This window comes from Mirounga angustirostris, unplaced genomic scaffold (assembly GCF_029215605.1).
Source record: "Mirounga angustirostris isolate CCGP_5_RB_7025 unplaced genomic scaffold, mMirAng1.0.hap1 SCAF_15, whole genome shotgun sequence".
Lineage (NCBI taxonomy): Eukaryota > Metazoa > Chordata > Mammalia > Carnivora > Phocidae > Mirounga > Mirounga angustirostris.
The window spans coordinates 865,717-880,427 of NW_026991723.1; the positions used below are offsets into that span (position 1 = coordinate 865,717).

Genomic DNA, 14,711 nt, shown 5'->3' on the forward strand with positions numbered 1-14,711 from the left:
CAGTGTCTCGGGGACACGGCCGCTGGAGCCAGCTGGCCGAGCCGCCAGGCCTTGGTGACTCCTCAGGATGTCTCTGGGAGGGGGTCTTGAGTAGGTGTGTCCGAATCCCCAGTAGCCCTTTGGCATGTGCCACCTCCCTGCCCTGTCCTGGCTGTGTGTCACGAGTCCTGTGGAAAGTCTTGTGTTGACCCTGCCAGTGGACACCCCGGGGCCTTGGGTAGATGCTGGTGGACCTTAGCTTCCTCGTCTGGAAAACGGGCTCAGCCCAGGGAAGGGATGCAGGAGACCCCTGCACTGGCCAGAGCCAGCGGGGGCCTGTGGGCAGTGGAAGGGTGGCCTCCGTGGTGGGCTGAGGACCCAGTCAGCCACTCAACAATCATTTAAGCCCCTGCTCTGAGCCAGCCTCCCCCACCGGCCCTTCGCCAGCCACACATGGGCGATGGGGGAAGAACTTGGACCCCAGGACGCAGCTGGACTTCATCCCAGGGAAGGGATGTAGGATACTGGGGCTGGGAGGGGGGCAGGTGGAGGTGTCTTGGGTACCATGGACTAGAGGGTCAGAATGAGGCAGTGAGCCCCTCCCAGGGGACAGTTTCTGAGCTCCAGGCGCAGTTCTAAGGTTTCCATGGGGTGGTCCTCCTCTTCTCATGAGCCTGGGGGGCAGGTCACCCCGTTTTGCAGATGGGGACATGGAGTCTGAGCGAGGACCTGGGTCCGGGAGACGGTGGAGCCGAGTCTGACCCTGTGGAGAGGCCCTGAGGTTGGGGGCTGGGCGCGTTCCCACAGAGCAGGAGCCCTCCTGCTTGTCCTCCGCCTCCCCTCCAGGCTCTGGGCTTACGGGGGCCTGAGCTCCCAGCCTGGCCTCCTCTGCAGGACAGGCTGTGGGCAGGGCTCCTCACCCACCCCTCACTCACCAGGATTATTTCCTCAGGCCTGTGTTTTTAAGTGTTCAAGCAGCACACGTGTGCTGGTGGCTCGGCTCCCCCGCTCTGAGGGGTACGAGCTCCCCTCGCTGCCAGGAAATGCAGATTCTGAGGCCACAGGGCTGGGGAGGGGGCCAGGACCGCTCTGAGTCTCGGAGCCTCGCGGGGTGAGCCCCACATCCTTTTTCCCGTCTTGCGTTGGGGGTGCGCCGTGGAGGGTCTGCAGGTCAGCGCGGCCCCTTCCCCGCTCTGACGCCCCTCATCTCCCACCGTCACGGCTCGGAGCACTTGGGGAGGAGCACTGCCAGGTGGTGAAACCGAGGATGGGCACCCTGGCCCCGGAACTGGCCGCAGCACAGGATGTGACTGTTGACACAGGCCCTGCCCCCAACCCTGTGCACACGCCAGGGCGCGTTGTGTCCCAGACGGCAGTCGTGGTTTCCCTGCTGGGGCTGCACTGTCTGGGGCAGGCCCGCCAGCCCCCGGCCCGCTGCCGCACCTACAGGTGGGTCCCAGGCCCAGAGCGGCGGAGTGATGGGGTCACCCAGCTGGTCGGGGGCGGTGCAGAGCCGGCTTGCTGCCTGCTTCCTGGGGCCGGCAGAGCCCGAGGGGTAGGGGTCTGGGCTGGGCCTTGGGGGGCAGAGTGGGCCACCCGGTTACATGCAGCAGTGACGGTTGCTGGGGCGCTTTCCCCGGCTTGCCTCGGACATACCGCAGAGTTGAAGGGATTTGTTACCACGCCTTCCAGCTTGACCCTGACCCTGGACCTTTCACCAGCGGCTCCATCCCGGGGACACCTGGCCTTCTTGAGAAAGTTCTAGCTGTACAGACCGGGTGCGGGGGCTGGGCAGACCCGGGCAGACCGCTGCGAGCACCCTCAGGGCTCAGCCCCCTCCCCTCGCCGAGGGCCATGCTGGGCGGTACTGAAGGAAGCTGCCGAGCCACACAAGAATGCAGAAGTGACAGCTCTAAATCGGGGTCTGGCAAGTGTTGGGGCCTGGTGACCCTGCGGAAGGGGCCACGTGGCTGGCCTGTGGCTGCCACGCTCTATCTACCCGCTTCCAAACTGCCCTGCCCGGAAGGTCAGCAGGAGTCCAGGTCCAGGGATCCTGGTGGGGGCCGCTGACTCCGGGCATCCTTCCATTCATTCGTGACTGCGTTGATTCCCTCCCCCATGGCCGTCTTCGGGGCAGAGCTTGGTCAGTTAAGAGCTGACTCTGGATTCAGAGTCTGCGTCCCACTGGGGACCCCCAGGCCAGCAAGCGTGAGTGGGAAGCGTCCAGGTCCGGGCACAGGGCAGGTGGTGTGTACACGCCCTTCCATCCCCTGCCCGCCCTGGTAGGCTAGTCTTTTTAATGTTGGCCAAGCCAACAGGCCAAAAACAATCCCTCGCATTTTAACTTTGCATTTCTTTGATTGACAGAAGTACTTTCCTGAAATTGTTTGGGAGCTTTATTGAGATATAATTCATGTTCCATATGATTCACCCATTTGAAGTATACGATATTTAACATGTGCGGCTTGGTGGCTTGTGGTACATTTGCGGATCGGGCAGCCCTCACCACGGTCCGCTTTAGCACGCTTTCATCGCCCCAGAACGAAGCCGTGCATGCCGTGGCCGGCTCTTCCCCGCCCCTGGCTAAGCCGCTTTCCTTCTGAGGATTGGCCTCTTCCGAGCGGTTCACAGAAATGCAGTCAGACCACGTGAGGTTTGGTGGCCGCTCGCCGCACGGTGGGTCAGTGCCTCTCTCCTTTGATATTCCGGTGTGGCTTGTGCTATATGCCGTTTATCCGTTCATCCGTTGGCGGACACGAGGGCAGTTTCTCCGTTTCGGCTGTTGTGAATAACGCTGCCGGGAACGTGTGTGTACAAGTCTGTGTGGATGTGTCTTCATCTCTCCGCTCGGGAGCTGGGCGGGGCGTCGCGGCATCACGTGCTGAGCGCTGACTCTCCGTGTGAGTGCTGGGTGCCCGCCTGCCGCGCGAGGCCTCGGGTTCTCCACACCCCTGCTACACCCGCCACCCTCTGTCTCACATACGGGTGCTTGTGGATGTGAGACAGTCCCTCCCTGACCTGATTAGCGCTTTCCTGAAGGCGACGGATGCTGAGCATCTTTCCGTGGGCCACTGGTCTATCTTTAGAGTCCATCCAGATCCTTTGCCCATTTTTAAATTTGGTTCCCTTTTATAATTCAGTATAATAATTTTTTAGGGGTTCCTGGGTGGCTCAGTCGGTTTGGCGTCTGCCTTCGGCTCAGGTCATGATCTCAGGGTCCTGGGACTGAGCCCTGCGTCGGGCTCCCTGCTCCGCGGGGAGTCTGCTTCTCCCTCTGCCCGTCCCCCTGCTTGTGCTCTCTCTCTCTCTCTCTCTCTCGCTCCCTCTGACAAATAAATAAATAAAATCTTTTAAAAAATTAGTAACAATTTTTGCATTCTGAATACAATCCCCTTACCAGAGGTGCGATTGGCAAATGGTCTCTCGTGCTCTGTGGCTTGTCTTTTTACTTTCTCGATCCTGTCCTTTAAAGCACAAACGTTTTTCATTTCGATCAAGTCCCGTTTATTTGTTTTTCGCTTTTGTTGTTTGTCTTTTGGTGTCGTATCTGAGAAATCATCGCCTGATCCAAGGTCAGGAAGATTCACCCCTCCGCTTTCCTCTAAGAGTTAGCTCTTATATTTGGGTCTGTGATTCACTTCACGTTAGTTTTCATGTACGGTGTGAGCAGAGGGCCAGCTCTACGTAGCACATGGGTATTGTCGTCCCAGTACTGATCGCTGGAGCACTGCGCTCGTCCCCCCGAGTTGTCTTGGAACGCTTTTCGAAACTTGCTTCGCTGTAAATACGAGTTTATTTCTGGGCTCTCAGTTCTGCTCCATTGGCCTCAATGTCTGTCCCTTTGTCACTGTAGCTTTGTGGAAAGTTGTGAAATAGGAAACTGTGAGTTCTCCAACTTTGTTCTTTTTCGAGATAGTTTTTGTGTGGGCTCCATCTGCAAGTCCTTCTGAATTTTGGGACCAGCCTGTTGGTTTCTGGGGGGCGGCAGCTGGGACTCTGTAGAGGCCGTGTTGTGTGCAGATGAGTGGAGGCTAGCGTTGGTCCCCACTGGGTCCGTCTCCCGGTCCGAAGGGGTGGGCGGCTTCCCCTTCGTTCAGGACCTTTATTTCCGCCAACAATGTCTTAGAGTTTCCAGGATTTGAGTTTTGCCCTTCTTTTGTTCAGTTTATCCTACGTAAGTAAGTGGGATTGCCGTCTCCGTCTCACATCCAGGCTGTTCACGGCCGCTGTGCTGAAATACACGGATTTCCGTGTGTCAGTCTTGTCTCCTGCGGCCCCGTGGGAATTGCCTATTGCTTTCTGCAGGTTTTTACTAGATTCCTGGGGATTTTTCTAGATCCAAGATCATGTCATTGGATGGTGAAGTTTTGCTTCTTCCTTTCCGATGTGAATGCCTTTTATTTAATTTTTTTTAACTCATTGCCCTACCCCTGGTTCTTAAGACATTTGTTTTTCTGTTCTGAGTGCCCCGTACTTTTCTGTTGTGACTTTGGACCCTGTTGTTGATACGTAAGTGTGGTCTATGCGGGAGAGGCAGCCCTGCTATGCTGCGGTGTTACTTCTGGGCCCCTCCCCGTGGCGTCCGCCATCTCCGCAAGATCGGTGTCCTCGCAGAAAAGTGGGGATAAGGACTCCTCTGCGCTGTCCCCTGGGATGCTTATGAGTGCTGCACCAGGCCAGGAGTGAGGGTGCTTTCTGACCGGAACATTCTATGAGAGCTGCATTGCTGGTGGTGGTGGGGACGCTGGTGATGGACACCTGCACACGGGGAGGCCCAGCACTGTCCAGCCTTGCTGTGCCTCAGTTTCCCCATCTGTGAGGGAGTGAGGGACAGCCCTGCTCACGGGCACGAAGCACCCATTAGGTGCCCAGCGTCGTCTGAGCTGATCCGGGAGTCAGCCCCCCAACAAAGTGCACAAAGCATAAGGCCCCCGGCTCACATTTTCCCCCACATTGCAGCCTGTGGGCCCCCCTCCAGGTTCCCGGTGGGGCCGAGCACTTGCAGCCCGGCAGAGCCCAGCCAGGCGCCGTCCCTCACGGTCACTGCGCACAGCCAGGGGTCGGGCAGCCACGGCTCCTGCTGTTTTCCTGGCGGGCGGAAGGCCTGGCTCTGCCCCCCACAGGGCCGATGCTCAGGCCGCTGCCCCCTTCGCAGCCTCGCCCTCACAGCGTGACAACGGGTGGCCTGGCCTCCCCCTGCACGGGGCTGGTTGTGCGCAGACATGTGACGCGCTGTGCGGGGGGTGTGCGTGCGCAGCTGTGGCCGGTCCGAGGAAGAGCCACTGCCCTGGCCCATCCTGGGTGTGCTCGGCCCTCACAGCCTGTGTGAAGTGGGGTGCTGAGAGGGGCGCTCCAGCTCCCTGCAGATGTCCTGGGTATAGATTTTAAAAGCACAGCCCACAGGGTTTGCTGGTGAATTGGCCGTGGATTGAGAAAAAGAGTCGGGGAGGGCTCTAAGTTTTGGGGCTGGAGCAAGTGAAGGAGGGAGGCCTGGTGCTAACGTCAGAACACGGGGAAAGCCACGTGATGAGCAGGCTGGGGAGTGCAGGAGCTTGGCGGGTCATGGCATGCCAAGTGGGCCGCAGAACGTCACGCCTGGTGCCTCCCCTGGGCATTGGCTGGGTGCATGTGTCTGTGTGCACACATGTGCATGCACGTCTGCACACGTGTGTGCGCGCGCTGTGCACGCACACGTATGGGCGTATGTGTGTCTGTGTGCATGCATGCCAGTGTGCATGTGTGTCTGGGCACACGTGTGTCTGTGTACATGTATGTTTGCGTGCGTGTGTCTCTGGGCACATGTGTGTCTGCATGCATGTCTCTGCACACTTATGTTTGTGCATGCGTGTCTCTGCCTGTGTGTGCGTGTGTCTTGCACACATGTGTATCTGTGTGCATGTGTGTGTCTTGCATGCATGTGTATCTTGCATACGTGTGTGTCTCTGCACGTGTGTGTCTGTGTGCACACGTGTGTTGAGAAGCTGGCCTGGAGCCACCTTGCCTGGTTCCGAATCCCTGCCCTGTGACCTCGGGAAGTGACTTAACCACCCTGTGCCTCGGTTTGCTGACCTGTCGGGTGGGGAGAATGGCAGCTCCCCAGGAAGGTGCTGTGCAGATTGATGTGTTAATGCATGTAAGGTGTGGGTTCAGCGTCCCGCACGCAGTAGGCTCCAGGGAAGTGCCAGCTATTGTCGTTGTGGTTATTTTATACAAGTGCTGTGATTGCTGCTTCATTCAGCCTGTCTCTGTGCCCTCACGTAGGGCAGCATGGTGGCATTTGTCGCCAGGATGTTCCTGGATTCCCTGTCCCGGCCCCACAGCAGGGTACATGGTGGTTTCCAACCCCCACTCTTCTGCGTACGCTTGGGAGCGAACATCCTGGTGTAGAAATCCTGGCTGCAGATTCGTCGTCTTTCCTTTGGCTAAATTCTTGGAGGATACACACGACACAAGGCTCTTAACATTTTCCCAGACTCGTCCAGGGAGGTTTGGATCCGCACCCACCAGCCGAGTCCCAGAGCGGGTGTTCCGGGCCCTAGGACCTTCGCCGTGGGTCTTTTTTCTCTTCCTTTTTACCAGCGTGAGGGGGGAAGACTAGCTCTCCCCAGCACTGCAAGGACTAGTGTTCTTTCCTGTGCTTGGCTCCTTGCATTTCCTCCGTGAGGGGCTGCGTCCCACATCAGCCGTTCCTGTTCACAGGGACGTTCCGTTTGTGTGGGTGTGTGCGATCGCACATGGGTTGAACCTTTGTCCTCTGTTCTCCAAATATCTTTTCCTGTTTCTTCCATTATTGGAAGTTTTCCTGTTTACTCTTCACACTGTCCACACTGTCCCTCCCTTTTTTCTGGACTCTGCCTTCAGAGCTATGCTTAGATGCTAATTATGTGCCGTTGACCCTTGAACATCACAGGGTCATGCAGCTGATATTCAGCTGTAACTTCAGGCTCCCCCAAAACTTTACCACTGCTGGCTCCTGGTGACCGAAGCCTCACCGATCACACCAGCAGTCACTAGACATGTAGCTTGTGTGTTAGATGTGTTACGTACGGTGTTCTTACAGTAAAGGGAGCGGGAGAGAAGCAAACGACGTTGGGAAAGTCGCGAGTAAGGGAAATACGCGGACAGTTCTGTCCTGTAAAAAGTCCCGTATCAAGTCTACCCGAGCCGTTCAAACCATGTTCAAGGGTCACCTGAATTTGCCTTTATTGTCTTCTGACACAAAGTTACGTTTTCAACACCGTGGTCTTCGGAACCCCTAGAGTTCGCTTACTGTGGGGATCCGCTCTGCATCTGTCTCTGGGCCACCGGCCGGATGGCTGCCACACCCAGTGGTCTGGGCCGTGGGACCTTCTCTGGAGCGTCACGCGGCTGGCGGGGCTCCTGCCCACCCTCCGCCCGCCAGGATGGGGTCCTCACGCCATCTCTCCTCTTTTCTTCCCTAGGCGCATGCGCACGTGTGTGGCCACCCCCACGGGGCACCCTCCAAGTCCTCCGCGGCAACGGCACTTCTGTGGGGACCGTCATCGTGTTCCACTGCCCCTCAGGCCACCAGATGGTTGGGTCCGGCCTCCTGACCTGCGCCTGGAAGGGTAGTGCCGCCGAGTGGTCCTCCGTGATCCCCGTGTGCAAATGTGAGGCCTGCTCCCCCCAGCCTTTGAGCCCTTCCGGAAAGTCACCTGAGACGGCCCATAGGCTCCCAGAGGGTTGTGCCGGCTTGCGACCTTGTGGAAGCAGGCCGTGGGCTGTGTGCAGGCATCTGGGGCCCAGGCTGCAGCGTGTGGGGACCAGGGACCACCACTGACCTCGCTGTCAGAGCTGTTTCCAGTGTGCAGCTGTGAACTCCTACACACCCTCCAAAGCCCTGCCCGAACACCCCTTTCTTAGAGGGCAGTGTTCCCTGATAACCCCACCGACAACACTCTGCACAGCTCCCACCACCCCCACGGGATAGGGCTTGCTGAGGGCCTCGGCAAGCCCCGCGCAGGAGGTGGCCTTATGTCCCTTGCAGCTGTGCCGCCGTACGAGACCTTTGGCTTCAAGGTGGCCGTGATCGCCTCCATTGTCAGCTGCGCCATCATCCTGCTCATGTCCATGGCCTTCCTCACCTGCTGCCTCATGAAGTGCATGAAGAGGAGCGAGCAGCCGTCCGACAGGTACGCTGGCCCTGCGGCCCCCGCCCCCCGCTGCCAGGGCCCAAGGCAGAGGCTCCTGACAGGCACCCGCTGTCCGCGCCGGGGCCTCCTGCGGGCGTGTGGGGACACGGGGGCCGCCCTGGCTGCTCAGGGAACTGAGCCAGGCGCTGCCCCGGGGCGCCCGGGGTCTCTGCATCCCACGGCTCACGGAGCCTCACGGTCGTGTACACAGGGCTGGTCTGGTCCTGACCGGGCCGAGCACGCGGGGCTGGTCTGGTTCTCCCTCAGTCTGGGCCGGCTCGCGGCTTGCGCCCTGCTGTGCCAGGCGAGCAGGGCTGACCGGCGATGGTGAGTTTTCGCCGGCGGCTGGAAGGCTGACCCACCGCCACTTTCCTTCTTCACCGTAACGTAGCCTTTTCTGTATGTTTCTTACTCTAAAATATTTACAACGTGCAAGCTGCCATCTGACCCCTCTGTGCGCGTGCGATTCAGGGCTCGGTGTTCGGCTTCCGCTGGCGCCAGCCATCTCTAGAGCTTCCGGCCACAGCAGCAGAGCCGCCCCGAAGAGGTTTTGGTGTCCTGAGTGTCCTTCCCCAATCTCTCCCCAGGGCGACCCAGCTGTGGCTCCAGCTGAGAGCCGGGGACTTGGAGACGGCGCCGGCGGCCTACCTCGGCCTCAAGGGTCTGAACAACAGCAACAGCGGCGGCGGCAGGGAGCCGGGGGGCCGGCCTGGCCAGGCGCATGACAACTACAGTTTCACCACGTGCGCACGGGGCGGCGAGGGGGGCACCGGGGCAAGGGCGGGGGGCCTGGCCTGGTCAGGGCTCTGCCACCCCACACGCTGCTCAGGCTCACCTGGGCCTCAGCTCCCACCCCTGCGCCGGCGGCCGGTGGTCCTTCTAGCCCTGGGTCCAGGCCCCGCACCTGAGGCCTTTATCCTGGGAGTTCAAACCTGCAGAGACGTGAGCTCCCTTCCCGAGGGCCCAGCAGGGCTCCCTGTCTCTCACGCTTCCTGCACACATGCACACACTTTCTGAGATGTTACAAGGACGTTCTCTGACGTCCCATTCTCTGACTCAGGGAGCCCAGTCGAGGCGGCACGTGGGCTGCAGAGAGAGCACCTCCCAGTGTCGCTAGCTTTGAGCGTGTGCCCTCTGACCCCGAGGACAAGTGGCACTGGCGGCTGGGGTCTCTGGGCGCCGTAAATGGCGGCATTGCCTTTTGCGGGCTCTGGGCCTGTGGTCCCACAGAGACCATGTCCTGGGCCGCCAAGCTTCCGCACGGCCACACTCGGGCTGCGTCTCTGCGAGGTGCCCCGTGGTGGCGCAGGTGCGGATCACAGACGCGGGTCGGGCTGGTGCCCCGCGGGCACGCAGGCTGGGGTCTCTGCGAGGGGCCACTCTGCTGCCCCCACGACCTCTGACCTGTGGCCCGGGGCCCACTGCGCCTCCAGGGAAGGGGTGGAGGGCAGCACTCAGAAACGGGGCTGGCTGCCCTTTCCCTCCGCCTGTCCCCACCTGATGGCCATGCCGTGTGGTGGCCGCTCGGCCCTCGGTGTCCTCGCTCCAACAGTGAGGGTCTCGGCTGGGCCGGGGGGAGGGCTCCGTGAGTGCCGGCCATCACCGTTCTCCCTGCTCTTGTGTCTGAGGCACAGATGAGGACACTGAGGCTCAGGAGACGGCGCCCCACGTGGGCTTGGCATGGCTGTCGGGTCCCGTGTCTGCGAGCCGCGTGCTGGGCCTGTGGGAAGGGGTCAATTTCCCGTCCCCTCCCTGGAGCTCCAGATGCACCTTAGGTCCCGCAGCAGGCGTACATCGCGGTGGTTCGGCAGAGACGCTGCCTTGCGCCCTTTCCACCGCCACGCCACGCCGTGTTGCCCTGGCGTCCGAGGCCCCCGAGCTTCACCCCAAATGCTCCACCCACTGCACTCGGGTTTGGGTGAATGTCTGCTTACATCGAGTGGTTTTTCTTTTCCAAGACGACACTTGGGGCCATCCTGGGAATGGCCTGTTGGGGCCAAACGGTCTGGATGTTTTTCTCTCCACGTTCCTCCTCCCGTAGCACGAGCTGGGCCGCGCCTCCGGGTGTCCTGATCTGTCGTCCGCTGGCTTACTCAGCAGGTGCCGGCTTCCCGCTCACAGGCACCTCCTCGGTTCACGCTGAGGAAGAGCGTCTCCCACACCTTTGGTGCCGCTGGCATTGCTGGCTTTATTGCGGGCTCCTCTGCTGAGTGACTGGCTGGTGACCGGCCAGTCCTGGCAGCTCTGTGTGCCTGCCTGCGCAAGAGAACCTCACCCGCCCGCTGCAAGAGCCTTCCTCCTCGCTCCAGCCGTGTTGCACGGTCTTGGCTAGCGCATCCCCTTCTCCAAAAGCCACATCCCCTCGGCAGGTTTCAGAGCTTTTCGGTCACCCCCGCCGGTGGCGCCTCCTGCTTACAGACCTGTGGCGGACTGTCCTGTGTCCCGGCTGGGGAGCGCGCCGGTGCAGGGGGGGAGGAATGGCTGCCTCTCGGATGTGCCCTCCTGGGCAAGGCCCCGGTGCCTGGCGGCTCCCACCGCGGGCGGTAAAGCCGTCTTTAGGAGGTGGGGTGTGCCCTTGACCTTGCCTCTGCTTCCTGGATGCTTCCCGGCTCTCCCACCGTGCCAGACACTCTTCTAACCTTGGGGGATGGGGGGTTCACTGTTTTCATCCCATTTTAAGAAGCCTGTCCAGAGTCACACACAACTACTAAGTGTGAAGCTGGGTTTGAACTAAGGCTGTCCATAGACTTGCCTGCTAAGCAGTCTTTCCTCTCCACTAATTAATTAATGGATTCACTTACTCATTGAACTAAAAGATAACTTCTTAATTCCTACTATTTCCTAGAGCTTTTCTGAGAATTAGGTGTGAGGGGGAGCAGAGATCGGGGGGGGCGCTTCCTGGAGGAGGTGATGCCTGAGGTGAACAGATTGGGAGAGCCTGCATTGTGGGGGGAGGAGAGAGACAGTATCTTAGCCGGGGGGTGGGGGGGATGTGCACAGCCTGCAGGGAGCAGTGCACCAGTGTATGCAGGAGAGGGGCCCGTGGGTGGGGGCAGGGTCTCACCAGCCTGCAGAATGGGTTCCTTTGTGGGTTGGGGGTGGCATGCCCAAGGGAACTGAAGATGCAGACGGGCGATCTGGGCCCAGACCACCAGAGGACAGCCTGCCAGGAGCAAGGGTGTCTCCCTAGACATTCCTGGGACCTCTGTGTCCCTTCTCTGCCCGGGGCAACCAGGCCAGGCAAGGAAGTCTGGCCCCTGGGGTTTATGCACACTCTGAGTGAGCCCCCTTCCTCAGCACCACCCCAAGAAGTCCCTTCCCACCTTGGAAGGTGGGCATGCTGCTTCTTGGACCAGGTACCTCGTACAGGTGTGGGGTCTGAGGCCCAGGCAGGGGCACTAGTGGAGGGACCTCCTCAGACTCAGGGCAGTTCTGAGCCTGCCCCAAGCCCACGGAAGGCCAGGCCCCATGGGCCCATCATGGGGTCAAGGTTACACGGGGTACCTGCTCTTCTCCCAAGCCTTGCCTCCTCTTCCTGCAGGGACCTGGGTGAGGGCACCAGAGAGCTGGCTGGCATGGCCCACAGCGTGGACAAGGACCCCTGGACCACCAGTTGTCCTGCGGGCTCACCCCATGCCCAGGTGATGGTGCACACGGCGGACCTGGGGGGTGCCCCGCCTGCCTCCTGGCCCACTGCAGGAATGTCCAGACAGCACATGGCCTACATCCCGGGGTGACTGAGGCAGAGTCCGGAGACTGCCCTCCACACGGGGAGGACCAGGCCCACCCCACCACCAGCCACCTACATCTCGACCTGTGTCCAGCTTGCGATGGGTCAGTGAAACCAGCTTCCGGGTTTAGGGATCCCTCAGGGAGCTGGGCTGGGGACTCCAAAGGGCTGTTCTGTCCCAGGGGAGCCCAGCTGGACAGCTTTTGTAGATGGGCGTCCTTGGATCCACCACTGAGGTTCTGGGACCACATGCAGCCCCCGCCCTCCCCCCCACCCCGGCTGGCTCCTGTAAACAGACTGGGGGACGTTTCAGCAAATCTCACTTTGCATGGTGGAGAGGGAGCAGGGACCCGGCTGGGTGCTGCATCTGTTCCCTGCAAGTAGCCATGAGGGGAGAGGGGTGTGAAATAAACAATTCTAACACTGGAGAAACGAAGGCGAAAACTGCTGTCTCAATTTCCTGTGTCTCTGTAACAGAACGTCAAGCAGGTTTTCCTCGAGGGTGGAATAGCTCTCTTAATTGCTCCGGGCTCGCGGGCTCCTGGTGCTGGCCGTCTCCAGTGGCCTGGATCTCCTTGCACCCTGGTAGCTGGTGTCCACGATGAGAGTCCTGAGTGCAAGCCTTGCCCTTTGGGGGCCTGGGAAGTCATGCCTGATCACGGCCGCTGCTTTCCACCTACTGAGGGGGCAGCTGGACTCCCCTTCTGCGTGGCAGGAGGACCAGGCAGGGGTGGACACCTTCAGAGCCATCCTGGTGCCCCCCCAACCCACAGCTGCTCAACCCCAGTCTTGTCAAAGCAGTTCCATGACAGGCTGCCCTGTGGCCTTGATCCCGTAGAGGGGGACGACGATGTGGTCGCAAACGGCTCTTATGGGGCTTGAGCAAGTCCGCCGAGGCTCTGAGTTCTCCCTGTCTCTCTTCAGGCCCTCTTCAGCCCTAGCGCTTGTCAGGATGAGGTGGTGGGGGACCTGCTGTCAGGGCTTGGGGGTGCCTGGAAGGGGAGGCAGCCGTTTGGAGATCAGCACACCCTCCTCTCAGCCTCGGACTATGGGCTCTGGCTGCCTGGCTTGCGTGACCCTGCCTCACATGCCCGCCACCCCCTGACCTCACTGCTGGTGCTGAGTCCACTGCGGCCACACAGACTGTCTCTCAAGCTCAGGTCATCTGTGCCTGGGCTCCTGCATGATCCTCTTCCCCGCTGTCGACTGCACCTCTCCCTCACTTCAGCCAGGTGTCTGCTCCGATGTCCATCGCATTCCTTGTGTGCTGCCACGTGACCAATGACCCCGAAACATAGTGGGTCAAAAACAATAATCACTTCTTACCACTCTGTTTCAGGTGGGGTTTGGCAGCGTGGCTCTGGCTCGGGGTCTCTCGTGAGGCTGTGGTCTCACCCGAAGGCTTGACGGGGCCGGGGACCCACTTCCAGGAGATTCCCTCCCGCGCGGGCAGCTGCTGCCGGCTGATGGCTGGGGGCCTCCGCTCCTGCCCACACCAGGCTCTCCGCAGCGCGGCCTGCGTGTCCTCAGCACGTGGGGGCGGCTCCCCCGGAGCAGGTGGCCCAGGAGGGAAGGGCAGAGCCACGGGCACCTTACATCCCGGAGGGCACCCAGCTCACTCCACCACGGGTCACCAGTCACACAGGCCGCCTGGCTCGCTGGGGGAAGAGACTGCAGAAGGGCGTGACTCGGGATGTGAGGATGGTGGGGCCATCTTGGGGGTGGGCAGCCCCTCCAGGAGGCCTCTAGCCTCTTGCTTTTCCTAGCGCTCGGCGCCCCATCCCTCCTTTGTTTTGTCTGTATCAGGGGACCTCTGTTGGGGCAGGGCCCCAGCTTCCCTGTAATAATCTAGCTCTGGGTTGGGCATGCGGGAGGTGTTCAGGAGACATGTGTTGAATGAATGAGAGACTGAAGGAATGAATGGTGGGCCTTGGTGGTGTGAGAATGTGGGAGAACGTCCTTGCTCCTCCTGAGCACTCAGGCCCCCTCATCACCCACCACTGTCCCTTTGCACGATCAGCTCCAGCCACACAGACTGCCCCTCAGCCCATGGCACCCCACGCCCCTCCTGCCTCCAGCCCCTCTTTCTTCAGCTCATCTAGTCAGGCTTTAAGTGCATTTCTGGAGCAGGTACTAGATGCCTGGCACCATGACCAGGTGTGGCCCTGTCCTTAGGAGCTGACATTCTAGTGGGGAGATAGCAGGAAGTGCTGGAGGACAGGACCAAGAGCCTGGGGAGGTGCCCTGTGGTGGTGTGGGGCCTTCCCCACTGCCAGGCCCACACAGGGTTTGATCAGGATCTTGGATTGTGCCACTTGGATCCATGAAACATGAAATTCTTGTCATGGTCAGAATTGAGTGGCCCCGCAAGGCTGCTTCCTCCTTCACTGAATACAGGAGTGTTGACCCCCTTCTTTCTGACTTCTAGGACCTTATTAATTATGCAGATGAGCCCTCCGTGTGAGGAGCTGCCAGCATCCCTACTTCTTGTTTGCCTTGTGACTTTGCCGAGCTGTTGGGGCAGGGGCTGAGAAGAGGCCTGAATGAGAAGCGGGTAGCAGGTGCAGACATCACCTGGGGTGGGCATCCCCTGCCCAGTTTAAAATTGTATTTACTCTCTGATCACATAAATCATGCCACAGTGACAGAATTCAAAAGAAGCAAATGTCTGAGGTGGAAGCGGAGTTGGGGGGGTGGTGGTGGAGGGGTCAGGGCCAGTGCATCCCTGAGGTCCAGGGACAGGTGGGGATCTTCAGTTAGCTCTGCAAAGCCCACACAGGTCGATCCAGTCTACCGTGTGAGACCCTCAGTGCTCAGCAGAGCGGCCCAGGACCATTGTCCTGCCGGCC

General features: G+C 60.2%; 1 protein-coding gene across 1 annotated transcript; it reads left to right on the plus strand.

The window, feature by feature from the left end:
- Window positions 1-1,246: 1,246 nt before the first annotated feature.
- Window positions 1,247-12,218, plus strand: SUSD3 (sushi domain containing 3). The gene is made up of 6 exons (XM_045883630.3): window positions 1,247-1,428; window positions 1,701-1,843; window positions 7,422-7,610; window positions 7,988-8,132; window positions 8,720-8,875; window positions 11,674-12,218. The coding sequence occupies exons 1-6, from the start codon at window positions 1,247-1,249 to the stop codon at window positions 11,867-11,869; spliced, it is 1,011 nt and encodes a 336-aa protein (XP_045739586.1). The 3' UTR covers window positions 11,870-12,218.
- Window positions 12,219-14,711: the final 2,493 nt, after the last annotated feature.

What these genes read in the sequence shown, in the direction of transcription:
- SUSD3 (XM_045883630.3), top strand. Translation starts at nt 1,247, where the DNA reads ATGGGCACCCTGGCCCCGGAACTGGCCGCAGCACAGGATGTGACTGTT. An exon ending in CGTGATCCCCGTGTGCAAAT is followed by an intron (nt 7,611 to 7,987) that starts GTGAGGCCTGCT and finishes TGTCCCTTGCAG; the next exon opens with CTGTGCCGCCGTACGAGACC. An exon ending in GACAACTACAGTTTCACCAC is followed by an intron (nt 8,876 to 11,673) that starts GTGCGCACGGGG and finishes CTCTTCCTGCAG; the next exon opens with GGACCTGGGTGAGGGCACCA.